Genomic DNA, 16972 nt, shown 5'->3' with positions numbered 1-16972 from the left:
AATTAGGAGACGAACGAAGAGAGGGACAGGGAGAAGAGTGAGGAGAAGAAGTACAAGATTTAGGAGGCACTTTACAAGTCGAATTATACAAAGTGCCAACACTTCTCATTTCATGCAAAAACAGAAGAGTTCGAATTCTCTCTGTCAAGAATGCATCTAATTCTTTCCAAGTTGAAAGACGAGACTTATTTGTCACACTTTGCCCCCATAAAGCGTGTGTGATCTTAGGCAATTTTTGTAAACAAATGAAACCCACGATCGGATCCCAATTATCCGTAGGTATTTCCTAAATTGCCATTGCCGAAAGACGACTATTTATTCCACGCTTTATTGACTTTAGTCCCGGACTGGTTTCAATTGATTGTGGACAAGCAACGGTGGATTATCAAATGTGGAATTCAATGCATTCCACGCAAGGTCGAAACTCCTATGAGTCACAAAAAACATCGAGACGATTTCTCGAGCCTCACCGCTAGTTTTACTCACCAGATAACACAAGCGTTCAATATCTGTCAACTGGGAGTTATTTATATAAACCGCACTAAACAAGTCTCTAAAAGTGGGCCAATTAAGAAAATTTCCATCGAAAACCTCAACATCCAAAGGAGGTAACGCAAGATTATGATTGCTATTCAAATTTGAAAGATCAATAACGAAGTTTGGGTCTGCTCTAGGATTCCCAATATTCGATATTGTAGAACTAGATACCTGGGTACCCACATCACGAGAAGTGTGGGACGACAAACTCAGGTTTTTAACATTTGCATCACACGACAGGCTTTTCGAAAAAATATCACCAGGATGCTCCGTTAAGGAATATACCGACCTAGTATCCAATGAGTTCGGGGGCATTTTATTAGAGCTTATAAACTTTGACAACAATCTATTTTCCGGGTTTTCTATACGAGAGAGGCATTTTTGAAATGCTTCCTGAAAGGTTTTCCACAATTTCTTAATTTCCTCACTCCAAACTTCGAGGCCATAAATGTCAAGTTCGCCTTCCTTTAATGTACTGAAGTGTTCACTGAATGTCACGATAGAATGAAATGTGAGTGGTGAATGAAATTCTAACGAAAATCGACAAAAATACAATTGACAACTCGGAAGGTCTAGAAACAACCTAAGAATCCACAATAGGAAAATAAAACAATATTTAAATTCCAAAATACATGTAAATTATCATTTAATTTACCCACAATTTGAAACTATATTAAAATTCCAAAAGCAAATCGCAACAGAAAATTTATATAATGTATAAAATTGTTTTTATTCATTTAAAATGAAAAGAACGTCGGAGTTTTGCACAAATAAACGATTGAGTTACAACGTCAAATGAAAAAAGGAACTATATGAACGGAGGAACGAAATGTACAAATAATATACATTAATAAGCGCATACATTTTATAAATTAAAAAATAATGTATAAAAGTGTTTTTATTCATTTAAAATGAAAAGAACGTCGGAGTTTTACACAACATACGATTTAAACAAAAATAAACGGTTGAGTTACAACGTTTTCATTTGACGAATAATATGGAACGGAGGAACGATACAAGGAACTAGTTCCTTTTAATAAAAGGAACGAGAAAGATCGAACCGTTTAGTGAACTAGATTAAACATAACAGGCAAAATTTCAAAAAAGTCGTGTTTTGATTGAATCTAATACATAAAACTAAAATACATATTCTTGCAAATATATCAAGCTTCAACATTCAAAAATAACGATCCTATTCGGATAATGGGATAACATTGCAGATTTTGTTGTAATGACGGATCCCAAAACCAAGTATGATATCCGAAATACTCGCCCTCATAAGATTAATATTCCATCAAACCATTTTTCCTTTTATAACGTTTTTTGCTTCTCCTGTAAAATTATTATTTTGTTAGTTACGTCTTTTGCTTCTCCTGTAAAATTATTTTTTTTTGTTAGTTACGTCTTTAGGCATTTATGGTGACTGACTATTTTGAAAAGCAAAATATGTTGACGACATATTTCTTTTGTCAATATATCTTAATTTCTGAGTTATAAACTAATGCTAACAATAAGTATGTTTTAAAGAAATAAATGAATGAAAAATTATGCATCTGTTAAAGGAAACCCACAATTGGATGCACTGTTTTAATTTTTGTTCTTATTATTTATTTTTAGGAAAAACAAGATTTTATTAAAGCACATAACTTAGCTGGAGTGCAAGACATATCGGCAGATAAGATGAGTGAATTTTATAAATCATTTTTGGACAAGAACAGAAAACTGCACGTACTCTACAATTTTTCATGGTACTTAAAGAATTTTGAAATACTCTTGTTAGCTTTAAAAGTAGAATTTGTTAACGTGTATAAAATTTTAAGACGAAAGATTAAAAAATAAAAAATACACATATAAACGAAAAATGCTTAAATTAAATTCAATTTTTACTTTTTCAATCTATGTATATGCATACATACATACATATAAATAACTTAAAAACTAAATAATAAAAAATAATGATATCATTCTTCAGCAGATATATTACGTGGTTCTATTTAAAATAGTCTGTTATTTTAGCTTGGGCTTTTGAATACCTACATAAAATTAAAATTTACCTCGGATCTGAGATTTGAAAGCGTATCCAAAACACACAAATTCTTTGCTTGAAGCATCTTCTGAGTAAATAAATTGTTCAAGAGTTTCTACAGCTAGACACCCCTCTGACACTGACGGTAAAGTTATGTCGTCGTCCTTATTATGTCGTCGTCGTTATACATGGCACATGCGAAAACATTAGCTGTGCCTGGTTACCCTAAAATTTGTAACAATTTGTACCAATTGTTGCTGGAAGCCGTCTGTTAACACAAAAAAACAGCAAAAGAGAGCGACTCGAGAGAGACATTTTGACAGTTCTTTCACTGAGAGCTTGCAAATTCTTGCTGGACAAATTTCTTCTAGCAAGCACTTGCAAGCTCTTCTTCTTCCTGAAAACAATCAATCAGCTGTTTTTAGTTTTTTGTTGATTTATGTTTGTGAACATTAAAAACAATTTTATTGTGGAAATAACATAGTCTAATTCTATTGTTTTATGGAGAACAAATTTGTAAAGTGGAAAAATACTTTTTTGGTTCATTTTCTTTTTTATTTTTAATAAAATACAACGTGTTTGCTTCCTTTGTTGGCGGACAAATTGTTCTTTTTGGCAACTCAGCTGATTGCTTGCTGGTTTTTGATGGGAAGGTGTCTGTTTACTTTTTAAAATTTTCTAGCAAAAGAGAATAAAAACCCCTTACTCTCTGAGAAAGTTCTTGCTGGACAATTCTTGCTGGGAAAGTAACCAGACAGACTTAATGCCATCGATGGCAACTAATTCATCAATATGGCTGACTTCCGTATCGCCGTCATAATATCATAATATTTCACTTGCACACTCATACATAGTTCCTCGAATATGCAACTAAATGTATATACATTTAATTTGTGTTGTTGCTCTGTACAAAGAACGCAACAAGAATTAGGAGACGAACGAAGAGAGGGACTGGGAGAAGAGTGAGGAGAAGAGGTACAAAATTTAGGACGCACTTTACAAGTCGAATTATACAAAGTGCCAAAACTTCTCATTTCATGCAAAAACAGAAGAGTTCGAATTCTCTCTGTCAAGAATGCATCTAATTCTTTCCATGTTGAAAGACGAGACTTACAGGGTGTTTTTGTAAAAATGCTTGCCTGTCACACGAACCGTTCGTACTAAAACGTATACGTTCAAAATTTGGTTCTTGTAAAATACTACGAACCATTCGTTTTTAACTAAAAGCTTTCGCCTATTTCATAAAAGCTTTTATATTTCAGGGTTTCCATGATACTTATTTTGTAAATTTTGCACAGGCATCTGCACGTAAAATTTGCTACTTGATGGCAACCCCGATAAACAGATGACCAACAAACAATAAGAAAAAAATGTAATCAGATTTGTCCAAAAATAATTGTGCTAATATGAAGAAACGGATGTACATATACGCGTGTGCTTCTATGAAAATAAATAAAATTGAATTCCCTTCCAGTTTGCGTGTGTTTTGTACCATTTATTACTCAAATTATTTAATTTTCATTCAAAACGATGGGTCTTTTCCATTCGTTTATTTTTGACGTATCCGTTCGTCTGATTTTGTTACGAAAACCAAAAAAAATACGAAAATAAAAAGCTTTCATTTGTTTGTCACACGAATACAAACGTCAACCGCTATGAAAACCAAATTGTGTCTTCGTTCATGAAATCGACGAACGAATGGGCAAAAACATTTTAAAAAACACGCTGTTATTTGTCACACTTTGCCCCCATAAAGCGTGTGTGATCTTAGGCAATTTTTGTAAACAAATGAAACCCACGATCAACTGGGAGTTATTTATATAAACCGCACTAAACAAGTCTCTAAGTCGGCTTTCACACAGTGTACTTTCGTCACGGAGACGACGTCATTTCTTGCTCTCCGTTTTCGCTTCATTCGTATTTTTTTGTAAGCAGGGTTGCATTTTTGCGGGATTTTTGTGCCAATCGTACATCTTTACCTAAGCGTACTATTTATGTACCGAATGTACAAAAATGTTGTAATGAAATATGTTGAAATAGAGATTACAAAATATGAGTATATATTGATTCTGATTATAAAACATCATTGCAGGTAAGAAACATAATAAATGAGTGCAATAAAATAATTATTTTGTGTATGAATTTACATCAACATTACTTTTTCGTACGTTTTCTTCACTACATTTTCCCACCCTGACAACATCTACGAATAAACATCAAAACGGAAACTGTGAAATGGTGTCGTCAAAACGACACTGTGTGAAAGCCGTCTAAAAGTGGGCCAATTAAGAAAATTTCCATCGAAAATCTCAACATCCAAAGGAGGTAACGCAAGATTATGATTGCTATTCAAATTTGGAAGATCAATAACGAAGTTTGGGTCTGCTCTAGGATTCCCAATATTCGATATTGTAGAACTAGATACCTGGGTACCCACATCACGAGAAGTGTGGGACGACAAACTCAGGTTTTTAACATTTGCATCACACGACAGGCTTTTCGAAAAAATATCACCAGGATTCTCCGTTAAGGAATCTACCGAACTAGTATCCAATGAGTTCGGGGGCATTTTATTAGAGCTTATAAACTTTTACAACAATCTATTTTCCGGGTTTTCTATACGAGAGAGGCATTTTTGAAATGCTTCCTGAAAGGTTTTCCACAATTTCTTAATTTCCTCACTCCAAACTTCGAGGCCATAAATGTCAAGTTCGCCTTCCTTTAATGTACTGAAGTGTTCACTGAATGTCACGATAGACTTGGAAGTACGAAGTAATAAATATGGAGGAGTGAAAGCCATATTAGTCAAAAAAGACAACGTAAATCAACAAAATGGTGAATGAAATTCTAACGAAAATCGACAAAAATACAATTGACAACTCGGAAGGTCTAGAAACAACCTAAGAATCCACAATAGGAAAATAAAACAATATTTAAAATCCAAAATATATGTAAATTATCATTTAATTTACCCACAATTTAAAACTATATTGAAATTCCAAAAGCAAATCGCAACAGAAAATTTATATAATGTATAAAATTGTTTTTATTCATTTAAAATGAAAAGAACGTCGGAGTTTTGCACAAATAAACGATTGAGTTACAACGTCAAATGAAAGAAGGAACTATATGCACGGAGGAACGAAATGTACAAATAATATACATTAATAAGCGCATACATTTTATAAATTAAAAAATAATGTATAAAAGTGTTTTTATTCATTTAAAATGAAAAGAACGTCGGAGTTTTACACAACATACGATTTAAACAAAAATAAACGGTTGAGTTACAACGTTTTCATTTGACGAATTATATGGAACGGAGGAACGATATCAAGAAACTAGTTCCTTTTAATAAAAGGAACGAGAAAGATCGAACCGTTTAGTGAACTAGATTAAACATAACAGGCAAAATTTCAAAAAAGTCGTGTCTTGATTGAATCTAATACATAAAACTAAAATACATATTCTTGCAAATATATCAAGCTTCTACATTCAAAAATAACGATCCTATTCGGATAATGGGATAACATTGCAGATTTTGTTGTAATGACGGATCCCAAAACCAAGTATGATATCCGAAATACTCGCCCTCATAAGATTAATATTCCATCAAACCATTTTTCCTTTTATAACGTTTTTTGCTTCTCCTGTAAAATTATTATTTTGTTAGTTACGTCTTTTGCTTCTCCTGTAAAATTATTTTTTTTTTTGTTAGTTACGTCTTTAGGCATTTATGGTGACTGACTATTTTGAAAAGCAAAATATGTTGACGACATATTTCTTTTGTCAATATATCTTAATTTCTGAGTTATAAACTAATGCTAACAATAAGTATGTTTTAAAGAAATAAATGAATGAAAAATTATGCATCTGTTAAAGGAAACCCACAATTGGATGCACTGTTTTAATTTTTGTTCTTATTATTTATTTTTAGGAAAAACAAGATTTTATTAAAGCACATAACTTAGCTGGAGTGCAAGACATATCGGCAGATAAGATGAGTGAACTTTATAAATCATTTTTGGACAAGAACAGAAAACTGCACGTACTCTACAATTTTTCATGGTACTTAAAGAATTTTGAAATACTCTTGTTAGCTTTAAAAGTAGAATTTGTTAACGTGTATAAAATTTTAAGACGAAAGATTAAAAAATAAAAAATAAATCCAACCAATCCAAAAAATCCAACCAATTTAGCAGATTAAAAAAATCTACATTTTTGTCTGAAAATTGGTAATATTTTTAATATAGGTCTTATAGCGTTCTTCCTGTAAGGCACATACCGCCAACGTCAGACTAATTTGAAAGAAGATTTCTTCATCTCGCCACTGATGCCAATTATGTTAATGTACGTGGTCAGATAACAGAGTTATAAGCTAATTTATCCATAGAAACCCTATTCTAGGGTAGCTTTAGTCAGCGACCTAGATGGCAGCTGATTTTAATACTGAATAATCTTAAACCCATGACCTACTTTGGAAAATTATTCCCGAGGTGGGCACTGGTGGGCATCATGACGAATTGGCATTTCAAAATACACTAAGAAAATATGCAGCTAACTAGAATTCCGCAACACGCTAAAACACTATTTTTTCATGAAAATTAAGCTGTTACCTCCTCCTTTACAATCCACTATAATACTTTGCTATACGTATTAGTTTCGCGATATTTTGAATATATTTACTTGCACTTAAAATATTGGTTGTACTCACAACAAAAAGTATTAGTCAAATGTTCCGACTTTTGAAGCTATTCTTAAGAAGATCGCGTTCGAATGAAACAAAAACTTATATATTTTTAAAAAGGTCCATGTCATAGTTGCCAGATGTTGTACGAAAATTTTGACATTAATTTTTTTTATTTTTGGCCAATGGGTGGATCCACTGTGCGATGACGTGATTTCATGTCATCTTTTGCATTGGTTCAAAGGAAGTCGTGAAATATCCGATCTTTTCATTAGGATTTGAACCAATGCAAAGGAAGTCGTGAAAGATCCGATCTTTTCATCAGCATTTGTACCCATATTCCATCGATCCAATAGAGATGATGTTTGTGTTTTTATTTACACACCTGTTTATTTTAATTTTGGTATGTTCCAGTACTGCAAAAATCTACTAATTTTTACTATTTTTTCCGATAACATAAAGGAAAAATAGTTATCGTAGTAAAAATAAGTATATTCTTGCAGTTTCTGGAACAAAGTTGTTAGAACTGTCGTCGTGATGTTGTCTTACATTTCCTGCATATCAAACAACTAAAACTTCTAAACAATTGGTATTATATGAAGTCCCAACCATCGAGCTAAAAATAGAATCGGACTGCACACATTGCTATTTTAAAAGTTCCCTTGTCTGTTCTAAATCTGACATAGAATGAAAGCAATCAAATCTCGCTTCTTGGAATTTGAAAAAAAGTCCGAAACGAAAAGGAACAAGAATCTGAAAATAAAGAAGAAACTACTTTTGGAAAGAAACAATTAAAAATAAATTAATTAAGCATAAATGGTATTTTCCATAAAAAGTCTCTCAACCTCGTTCGTTACATTTTGTTCTTAGAGATCCCTAAAGCAAGCCGGGTTGTAGAGCCCTACATATTTCCGTCACTAAACAAAAGAGTATAAATTACCAAAATGTTGTTATAAAATAACAAAATTATAAAATAATAGTAATTTACGAAATAAAAATACTTAAAGGAGTGCATTTGGAGTCCATGTCGAAATCTGAACTGGTGATGGGAAGATAGTTGAAAAAACCTTTTGTAAGATGAAAGAATATCAGTTGCGGAGAACGGAGGAAGTAATCTTTTGCGTTGCAGCGGTGGTGATTACATTGCAATTTTGGATGTAAACTTTTGAACAACTAAACTGATAAATTAATTGTAGTTATTTTATGAATTCGTTTGAATTAATAAAGAGATTTGTTTTTCATGAAAACCATATTTCAATACAGCATTTCCATTTTCCAAACAAGACATGAAAATTTCATGCCAAGGGGTTGGTGAAAATGACATGCCAAAGCATTGGTTAAAATGACATGTCAAAGCATGGGTGAAAATGACGTGTCAAATCATTGGTGAAAATGACATGTCAAATCATTGGTGGAAATGACATGCTTAGGATCCAGAAAAGAACGTCATCTTTTGGGGTCCACGCTCATATAAAATTCATCGATGAAGATGCTAAAAAGATGACATGCTAGATCACTTGCACCCATGATTGAATGTCATCTTTGGCATCGAACATTTTGCTGGGATAATTCTTCGCACATTTTCAGTCATTTGTAAAGCAACTGACGATACGGAAGTCAGCCTTCTTCTACGTGTTGGGAGAAATGAGAATGAAGATAAATGTCAGAATCGTTCAAAGGACCATTAAAAATCCTGCATAATGAAAACAATTAGCAATGCCAGAAGACGTTACATTTTTTTACGCTTCATCTAACAACATCTCGGCATCCAACACATCTAATATCGTACTTCGATCCTCTTCTATTCTTGCCAGGATAGTGGATATTTGTCGATTTGTAACAGTCTGATCTAGCGGTTGTGGTACAAGATGTTTTTGGCTGCGGCTTAGCTCGCCGGATGTGTAGGTTCTTTATCCGCATCGACTGTACACATAAAATTTGTTTGTACCAGGATTTTGTGTTACGAAATTTTAGTTTAAACTCAATTCAAAATGATAAATGGAAGTGGAGGAAAGAATAAATGATAAAAATGTGAAACGGAAAACAACCATTTACAAACCTTCTATTTTCCACAATTTAGTCAACAAAATAAATACATACAGATGTCTATATTAAATGAGGCCAAGATGATGAACCTCCATGGATACCCACCCCTTATGACTTTTCAGCCATCCTATGGTATTTCCTATGCCATCCCAGCAAAATGTTCGATGCCAAAGATGACATTCAATCATGGGTGCAAGTGATCTAGCATGTCATCTTTTTAGCATCTTCATCGATGAATTTTATATGAGCGTGGACCCCAAAAGATGACGTTCTTTTCTGGATCCTAAGCATGTCATTTTAACCAATGCGTTGACATGTCATTTCCACCAATGCTTTGGCATGTCATTTTCACCAACCCCTTGGCATGAAATTTTCATGTCTTGTTTGGAAAATGGAAATGCTGTATTGAAATATGGTTTTCATGAAAAACAAAACTCTTTATTAATTCAAACGAATTCATGAAATAACTACAATAAATTAGCAGTTTAGTTTTTCAAAAGTTTACATCCAAAATTGCAATGTAATCACCACCGCTGCAACGCAAAAGATTACTTCCTCCGTTCTCCGCAACTGATATTCTTTCATCTTACAAAAGGTTTTTTCAATTATCTTCCCATCACCAGTTCAGATTTCGACATGGACTCCAAATGCACTCCTTTAAGTATTTTTATTTCGTAAATTACTTTTATTTTATAATTTTGTTATTTTATAACAACATTTTGGTAATTTATACTCTTTTGTTTAGTGACGGAAATATGTAGGGATCTACAACCCGGCTTGCTTTAGGGATCTCTAAGAACAAAATGTAACGAACGGGGAGGAGAGACTTTTTATGGAAAATACCATTTATGCTTAATTAATTTATTTTTAATTGTTTCTTTCCAAAAGTAGTTTCTTCTTTATTTTCGGATTCTTGTTCATTTTCGTTTCGGACTTTTTTTTTCAAATTCCAAGAAGCGAGATTTGATTGATTTCATTCTATGTCAGATTTAGAACAGACAAGGGAACTTTTAAAATAGCAATGTGTGCAGTCCGATTCTATTTTTAGCTCGATGGTTGGGACTTCATATAATACCAATTGTTTAGAAGTTTTAGTTGTTTGATATGCAGGAAATGTAAGACAACATCACGATGACAGTTCTAACAACTTTGGTCTGTTCCAGAAACTGCAAGAATCTACTTATTTTTACTACAATAACAATTTTTCCTTTATGTTATCGGCAAAAATAGTAAAAATTAGTAGATTTTTGCAGTACTGGAACATACCAAAATGAAAATAAACAGGTGTGTAAATAAAAACACAAACATCATCTCTATTGGATCGATGGAATGGGTACAAATGCTGATGAAAAGATCGGATCTTTCACGACTTCCTTTGCATTGGTTCAAATCCTAATGAAAAGATCGGATCTTTCACGACTTCCTTTGAACCAATGCAAAAGATGACATGAAATCACGTCATCGCAAAGAACCCCTTCCGTCAAATTTTGCTGGGATGTTATTTTTCTAAACAGAAATACCCCATTGTTGAGAAATCTACTACATGACTACTATTCAGCCCATATTTAAGTTAGGAATCAAAACATACTATTTGTTAAATTTCAAAGATTTAAAAATATGACTTTGTATTTAATTTTCTTTTCTTAAATTTTAACAATATTTTCTTATCTAGACCGATTATATATTTTAATTTTTTTATAATATAAATTCTCGACTTTTATATAATTTGTATCAATACATTTTTTAATACTAAATTAAAGCAGGCTTTTAAATATTATTTGGTTTTGTTCTTGTTTTCTGTTTTTAAATTTTAATATACTTATTTACGATAACGATTTATGATATTTAAAAATTATTTTGATTTTTTTTTTTAAGATTGATTTTTTAGGATTCAAGACACTGATTTTGTGTTTTAGTAATAAAAAGCACCCTAAAGTATGCTTTAGCTACGGGTTAATTAAATTTCCAACACATTTACATCAATAGCTGTGTCTGGTTACCCTAAAATTTGTAACAATTTGTACCAATTGTTGCTGGAAGTCGTCTGTTAACTCAAAAAACCAGCAAAAGAGAGCGATTCGAGAGAGACATTTTGACAGTTCTTTCACTGAGAGCTTGCAAATTCTTGCTGGACAAATTTCTTCTAGCAAGCACTTGCAAGCTCTTCTTCTTCTTGAAAACAATCAATCTGCTGTTTTTAGTTTTTTGTTGATTTATGTTTGTGAAAATTAAAAACAATTTTATTGTGGAAATAACATAGTCTAATTGTATTGTTTTATGGAGAACAAATTTGTAAAGTGGAAAAATACTTTTTTGTTTCATTTTCTTTTTTATTTTTAATAAAATACAACGTGTTTGCTTCCTTTGTTGGCGGACAAATTGTTCTGTTTTGGCAAGTCAGCTGATTGCTTGCTGGTTTTTGCTGGGAAGGTGTCTGTTTACTTTTTAAAATTTTCTAGCAAAAGAGAATAAAAACCCCTTACTCTCTGAGAAAGTTCTTGCTGGACAATTCTTGCTGGGAAAGTAACCAGACAGACTTAATGACATATTTTCTCTTTAATACTATCCTGGACATTTTGATTTGTGAAACCACTAACCTCACTAACCTGTCACAAAATTTAACACTTGTTTCCTTGTACTTCCCACATTCGTTAAAATCCAATGTTTTAAAAACTGAACTTTCAAAACTGTTAAACTTTTTGAATGAAAAACCTAATGTAATAATTGGCGGCGATTTTAACGCAAGAAGCAAAGCATACGGTGATCTTTTTGACACAGTTCGATGATCCACGGTACAAACGCTGATGGACAGCTCTGTTTTTCGATGCATGAATGATGGCTCTGCGACTTTAAAAAATAATTTATTTCATAACTCCTTTGGTTCTGTGTTACCCTTACTTTCACAAATATTTCTGCACCTGTTTATTTTATTTATTTATTGAATGCCTACACAACAAGAAAATGATCTTATAGTTACAGTGCAGGTTTATTGATACAATGAAATATCCATCTAATATAGGTATAATAAGATTCGACAAAGTTAAAGTTAATAAGACATATTCGTGGTACATATATAAATATAACATTTAAAGGGGGGAAAATTATAATTAAAAAAAATGTAAAGAGAAATAAAAAATAATAAACAAATAAAAAATATTATTTAGGAAGATTTTTTTTTTGATAATTTGATGTTACATTTATATTAAATGAATGACAAGTTTTTTCTTAAAATTGAACGCGTCGCTGATGGTTTGCAGTTCGTATGGTAGTGTATTCCAAAGACGTATTGTATTTATGAAGAACTGTCTGTCAGAAACACGAGTACGTTAGTTAAATGGCACTATCCGTTTACCTCTAATAGATCGATTAAACCTTAGTTTACCGTATAGATATACAGGTTTTTTCTAGTAATGATTTTTTTGCATGAACAACAAAGATCTAATTTTAAGAAAAGATTTGAAGCTATAGCCGTAGAGAGAATTAACAAATTGTGAAATATGATCGGTTCTTTTCAATCCATATACATAACGAATGATGTTATTGAATGCAACATTTAATTTCCGTTTACTCCGTGACTCACAGCTACTGAAGAGTTCGCATCCATATATAAGTCCTGGGACAAGGAAAGTTTTTGAAAGCAGAACACGTACATTGAATGGTGTGAATGATTGGGTGATCCATAGAGTTCGCAGTTTAGCGTAAGTCTGACCAACAACCACATTCACATGATTGGACCATGTCAGTGAACTGTTAAATATAACACCGAGGTTCTTTGCTTCGGAGACTATAGTAATTTTTTTGATTATTAATAAAGACATCAGGAGTTCTTATTGAGATTTTTTTGTTTTTATGGATGACTAACATTTCTATTTCTGGGGATTTAACAGCAAACCGTTAGCAGTAGCCCACTTGTATACTCCCGAAAGATCTTCATTTAGTTTATCAAACAATCACTAATATTATCGATAGAACCGCTTCGATAGATTTGCACGTCATCATACAAGACAATTTGGCTGTGTACCAATTGATTGGGGAGGTCATTTGCGTACATAGAAAACAAAAGAGGTCCCATTATTGACCCTTGTGGAACTCCCTTTGTTAGTTGTACTGGCACAGACATATTATTTCCAACACAAACAGATTCATAACGGTTGTTAATATACGATTTAATTAATTTTATAGCAGTTTCACTGAAGTTAAAGAATGTTTGGAGTTTCATACATAATATCTGATAATCAACAGAATCAAATGCTTTGGAATGATCGAGAAGTACTAAAGCACATACCTTGTGATCATCTATATCGGCCCGAATTGATTCTGAAACTTCAATCAAAGCACTAACGCAGCTGTTATCAGGAAGGAAACCAGTCTGCCTTTCCGATAGCAAAGACTCGAAGATGAGATAATCCGACATTTGCTTATGTAAAATTTGTTCGAATACTTTAGATAGATAACATAAGATGGAAATTGGACTAGATTTTGGGATAGGAATAATTTGCTTGCATGCTTCCAAATAGTCGGATAGGAACTACAACACAGAATAGTGTTAAAAAGATGCGTTATATAAGGAAAAATTCGAGGAAGAGTAATACGTATGAATCTGGGGTCAATGTCGTCAGGACCCGTAGCATTCGATTTTACTTTTGTAAAGCTAATAAAAACTTCTTCATTGCTTACACATCTGAACTCAAATCCTCTGTCAATTCTAAAGTTACCTTCAGGCAAAGAGTTATAATCGTAGAAAGATGTGTCTGAAGGTAGTGTAGGTATGTTAGCGAAATATTTGTTAAGCTCATCTATATCACCCTGGTACGTGGAACTCGATTTAGCTTTGCCAAGACCAATATCTCGAATTACCTTCCATTTGCTTTTCGTGTCTATTGCATTATTATATTTAGAAGAGAAGTAATCCATTTTAGCTGCTTTTATTACATTAGTTGCTCGTCTTCTCGATGTTCGAAATTCCTCATGCAACTCAGGTGTTCTAAAACGCTTCCACCTGGAATATGCCAGGTCTCTTTCGTTTATGAGGTTCTGAATGTTGGAGTCAAACCAGGGTTTTGTGTGTGATACAATTTTTTTATTTTTAATGGGCACCGAAGCACTGTAAATACGAGTAATATTATCTTGTAAGAAACTCGTTTGTTGATCCACAGAGATGAATGTGTAGATTTCACTCCAGTTCACTTCACTGATCTTAATATATAAATCTGAAAATTTTATGTTTTTGTAATCACGATCAGAGATATTTTCAATCTGCTCCTGTACACTAAAATTATATACCAAAAAAAAATAGATCATGTTTAGAAAAACATGGCGCAAAAACCTGGTCGTAGAGTAGTATATTGATAGGCTTGTTAACAAAAAAACAGATCTAGCAGAGTACTTGCGGTAGCTGTAAAATGTGTAGGATTTGAGACATTAGTAGCTGAAAGACCTATTGTCAACATTGTATCAGTAAGATAATTATCCACCAGAGTATTGGAATTAAAATCTCCTGCTACAACAACTGTTAAATATAACACCGAGGTTCTTTGCTTCGGAGACTGTAGTAATTTTTTGATTATTAATAAAGACATCAGGAGTTCTTATTGAGATTTTTTTGTTTTTATGGATGACTAAACATTTGGATTTCTGGGGATTTAACAGCAAACCATTAGCAGTAGCCCACTTGTATACTCTCGAAAGATCTTCATTTAGTTTATCAAAACAATCACTAATATTATCGATAAAACCGCTTCGATAGATTTGCACGTCATCATACAAGACAATTTGGCTGTGTACCAATTGATTGGGGAGGTAATTTGCGTACATAGAAAACAAAATAGGTCCCATTATTGACCCTTGTGGAACTCCCTTTGTTAGTTGTACTGGCACAGACATATTATTTCCAACACAAACAGATAGATAACGGTTGTTAATATACGATTTAATTAATTTTATAGTAGTTTCCCTGAAGTTAAAGAATGTTTGGAGTTTCATACATAATATCTGATGATCAACAGAATCAAATGCTTTGGAATTATCGAGAAGTACTAAAGCACATACCTTGTGATCATCTATATCCGCCCCAAATTGACTCTAAAACTTCAATCAAAGCACTAACGCAGCTGTTATCAGGAAGGAAACCAGTCTGCCTTTCCGATAGCAAAGACTCGAAGTTGAGATAATCCGACATTTGCTTATGTAAAATTTTTTCGAATACTTTAGATAGATAACATAAGATGGAAATTGGACTAGATTTTGGGATAGGAATAATTTGCTTGCATGCTTCCAAATGGTCGGATAGGAACTACAACACAGAATAGTGTTAAAAAGATGCGTTATATAAGAAAGAATTTGAGGAAGAATAATACGTATGAATCTGGGGTCAATGTCGTCAGGACCCGTAGCATTCGATTTTACTTTTGTAAAACTAATAAAAACTTCTTCATTGCTTACACATCTGAACTCAAATCCCCTGTCAATTCTAAAGTTACCTTCAGGCAAAGAGTTATAATCGTAGAAAGATGTGTCTGAAGGTAGTGTAGGTATGTTAGCGAAAGATTTGTTAAGCTCATCTATGTATATCACCCTGGTACGTGGAACTCGATTTAGCTTTGCCAAGACCAATATCTCGAATTACCTTCCATTTGCTTTTCGAGTCTATTGCATTATTATATTGAGAAGAGAAGTAATCCATTTTAGCTGCTTTTATTACATTAGTTGCTCGTCTTCTCGATGTTCGAAATTCCTCATGCAACTCAGGTGTTCTAAAACGCTTCCACCTGGAATATGCCAGGTCTCTTTCGTTTATGAGGTTCTGAATGTTGGAGTCAAACCAGGGTTTTGTGTGTGATACAATTTTTTTATTTTTAATGGGTACCGAAGCACTGTAAATACGAGTAATATTATCCTGTAAGAAACTCGTTTGTTGATCCACAGAGATGAATGTGTAGATTTCACTCCAGTTCACTTCACTGATCTTAATATATAAATCTGAAAATTTTATGTTTTTGTAATCACGATAAGAGATATTTTCAATCTGCTCCTGTACACTAAAATTATATACCAAAAAAATTAGATCATGTTTAGAAAAACATGGCGCAGAAACCTGGTCGTAGAGTAGTATATTGGCTTGTTAACAAAAAACAGATCTAGCAGAGTACTTGCGGTAGCTGTAAAATGTGTAGGATTTGAGACATTAGTAGCTGAAAGACCTATTGTCAACATTGTATCAGTAAGATAATTATCCACCAGAGTATTGGAATTAAAATCTCCTGCTACAACAACATCACTGTAATCCCGTGTTATGAAATCAAGAACATCATAAACTTTTTTAATGCTAATAGAATTATTAGGCCTATATATACAACCTGCAAGAATTTTGGTTGTGTTTGAAAAAATTTCAACAAAAATGTACTCAATTTGATCGCAGGTGTTAGAATTATAACAAAACTTTGCTTTTAATTGGAGTTTCGCATATATTGCAACCCCACCTCCACGACTTCCTCGATCAGATCTAAACACAGTATATCCCTCTAAGTTTATAAGGTTATGAGGTATTCCAGAATGTAACCACGTTTCTGACACGCAAATTTAATCTATACCCGAGTTTTCAAATATGTATCTAAATTCGTCAATTTTGTTCACAATACTTTGTGCATTTATGTGATTCTTTGATTGGCCACAATTTT

The 16972-nt window shown here is 32.9% G+C and overlaps 1 protein-coding gene across 2 annotated transcripts in view; it reads left to right on the top strand.

Moving 5' to 3' along the window:
* The window catches only part of Coa8 (Cytochrome c oxidase assembly factor 8), a 60887-nt gene extending 54255 nt beyond the window's left edge, over nt 1–6632 (top strand). Inside the window, exons 3-4 of one of the 2 annotated variants that reach the window (XM_073979434.1) lie at nt 2155–2285; nt 6501–6632. In XM_073979434.1, the coding sequence (XP_073835535.1) occupies nt 2155–2285; nt 6501–6534 (165 nt within the window). In that variant the 3' untranslated portion in view covers nt 6535–6632. Of the gene's footprint in view, nt 1–2154; nt 2425–6500 lie in introns of those variants that run through there. The other variant, XM_073979433.1, reaches the window with a different exon arrangement.
* Nucleotides 6633–16972: the final 10340 nt, after the last annotated feature.

This window comes from Musca autumnalis, unplaced genomic scaffold (assembly GCF_047663935.1).
Source record: "Musca autumnalis isolate F117 unplaced genomic scaffold, ASM4766393v1 scaffold_3, whole genome shotgun sequence".
Taxonomy (NCBI): domain Eukaryota; kingdom Metazoa; phylum Arthropoda; class Insecta; order Diptera; family Muscidae; genus Musca; species Musca autumnalis.
Note: the sequence above shows the minus strand (reverse complement) of the source record. Positions and strands in the feature narration are given on the sequence as shown.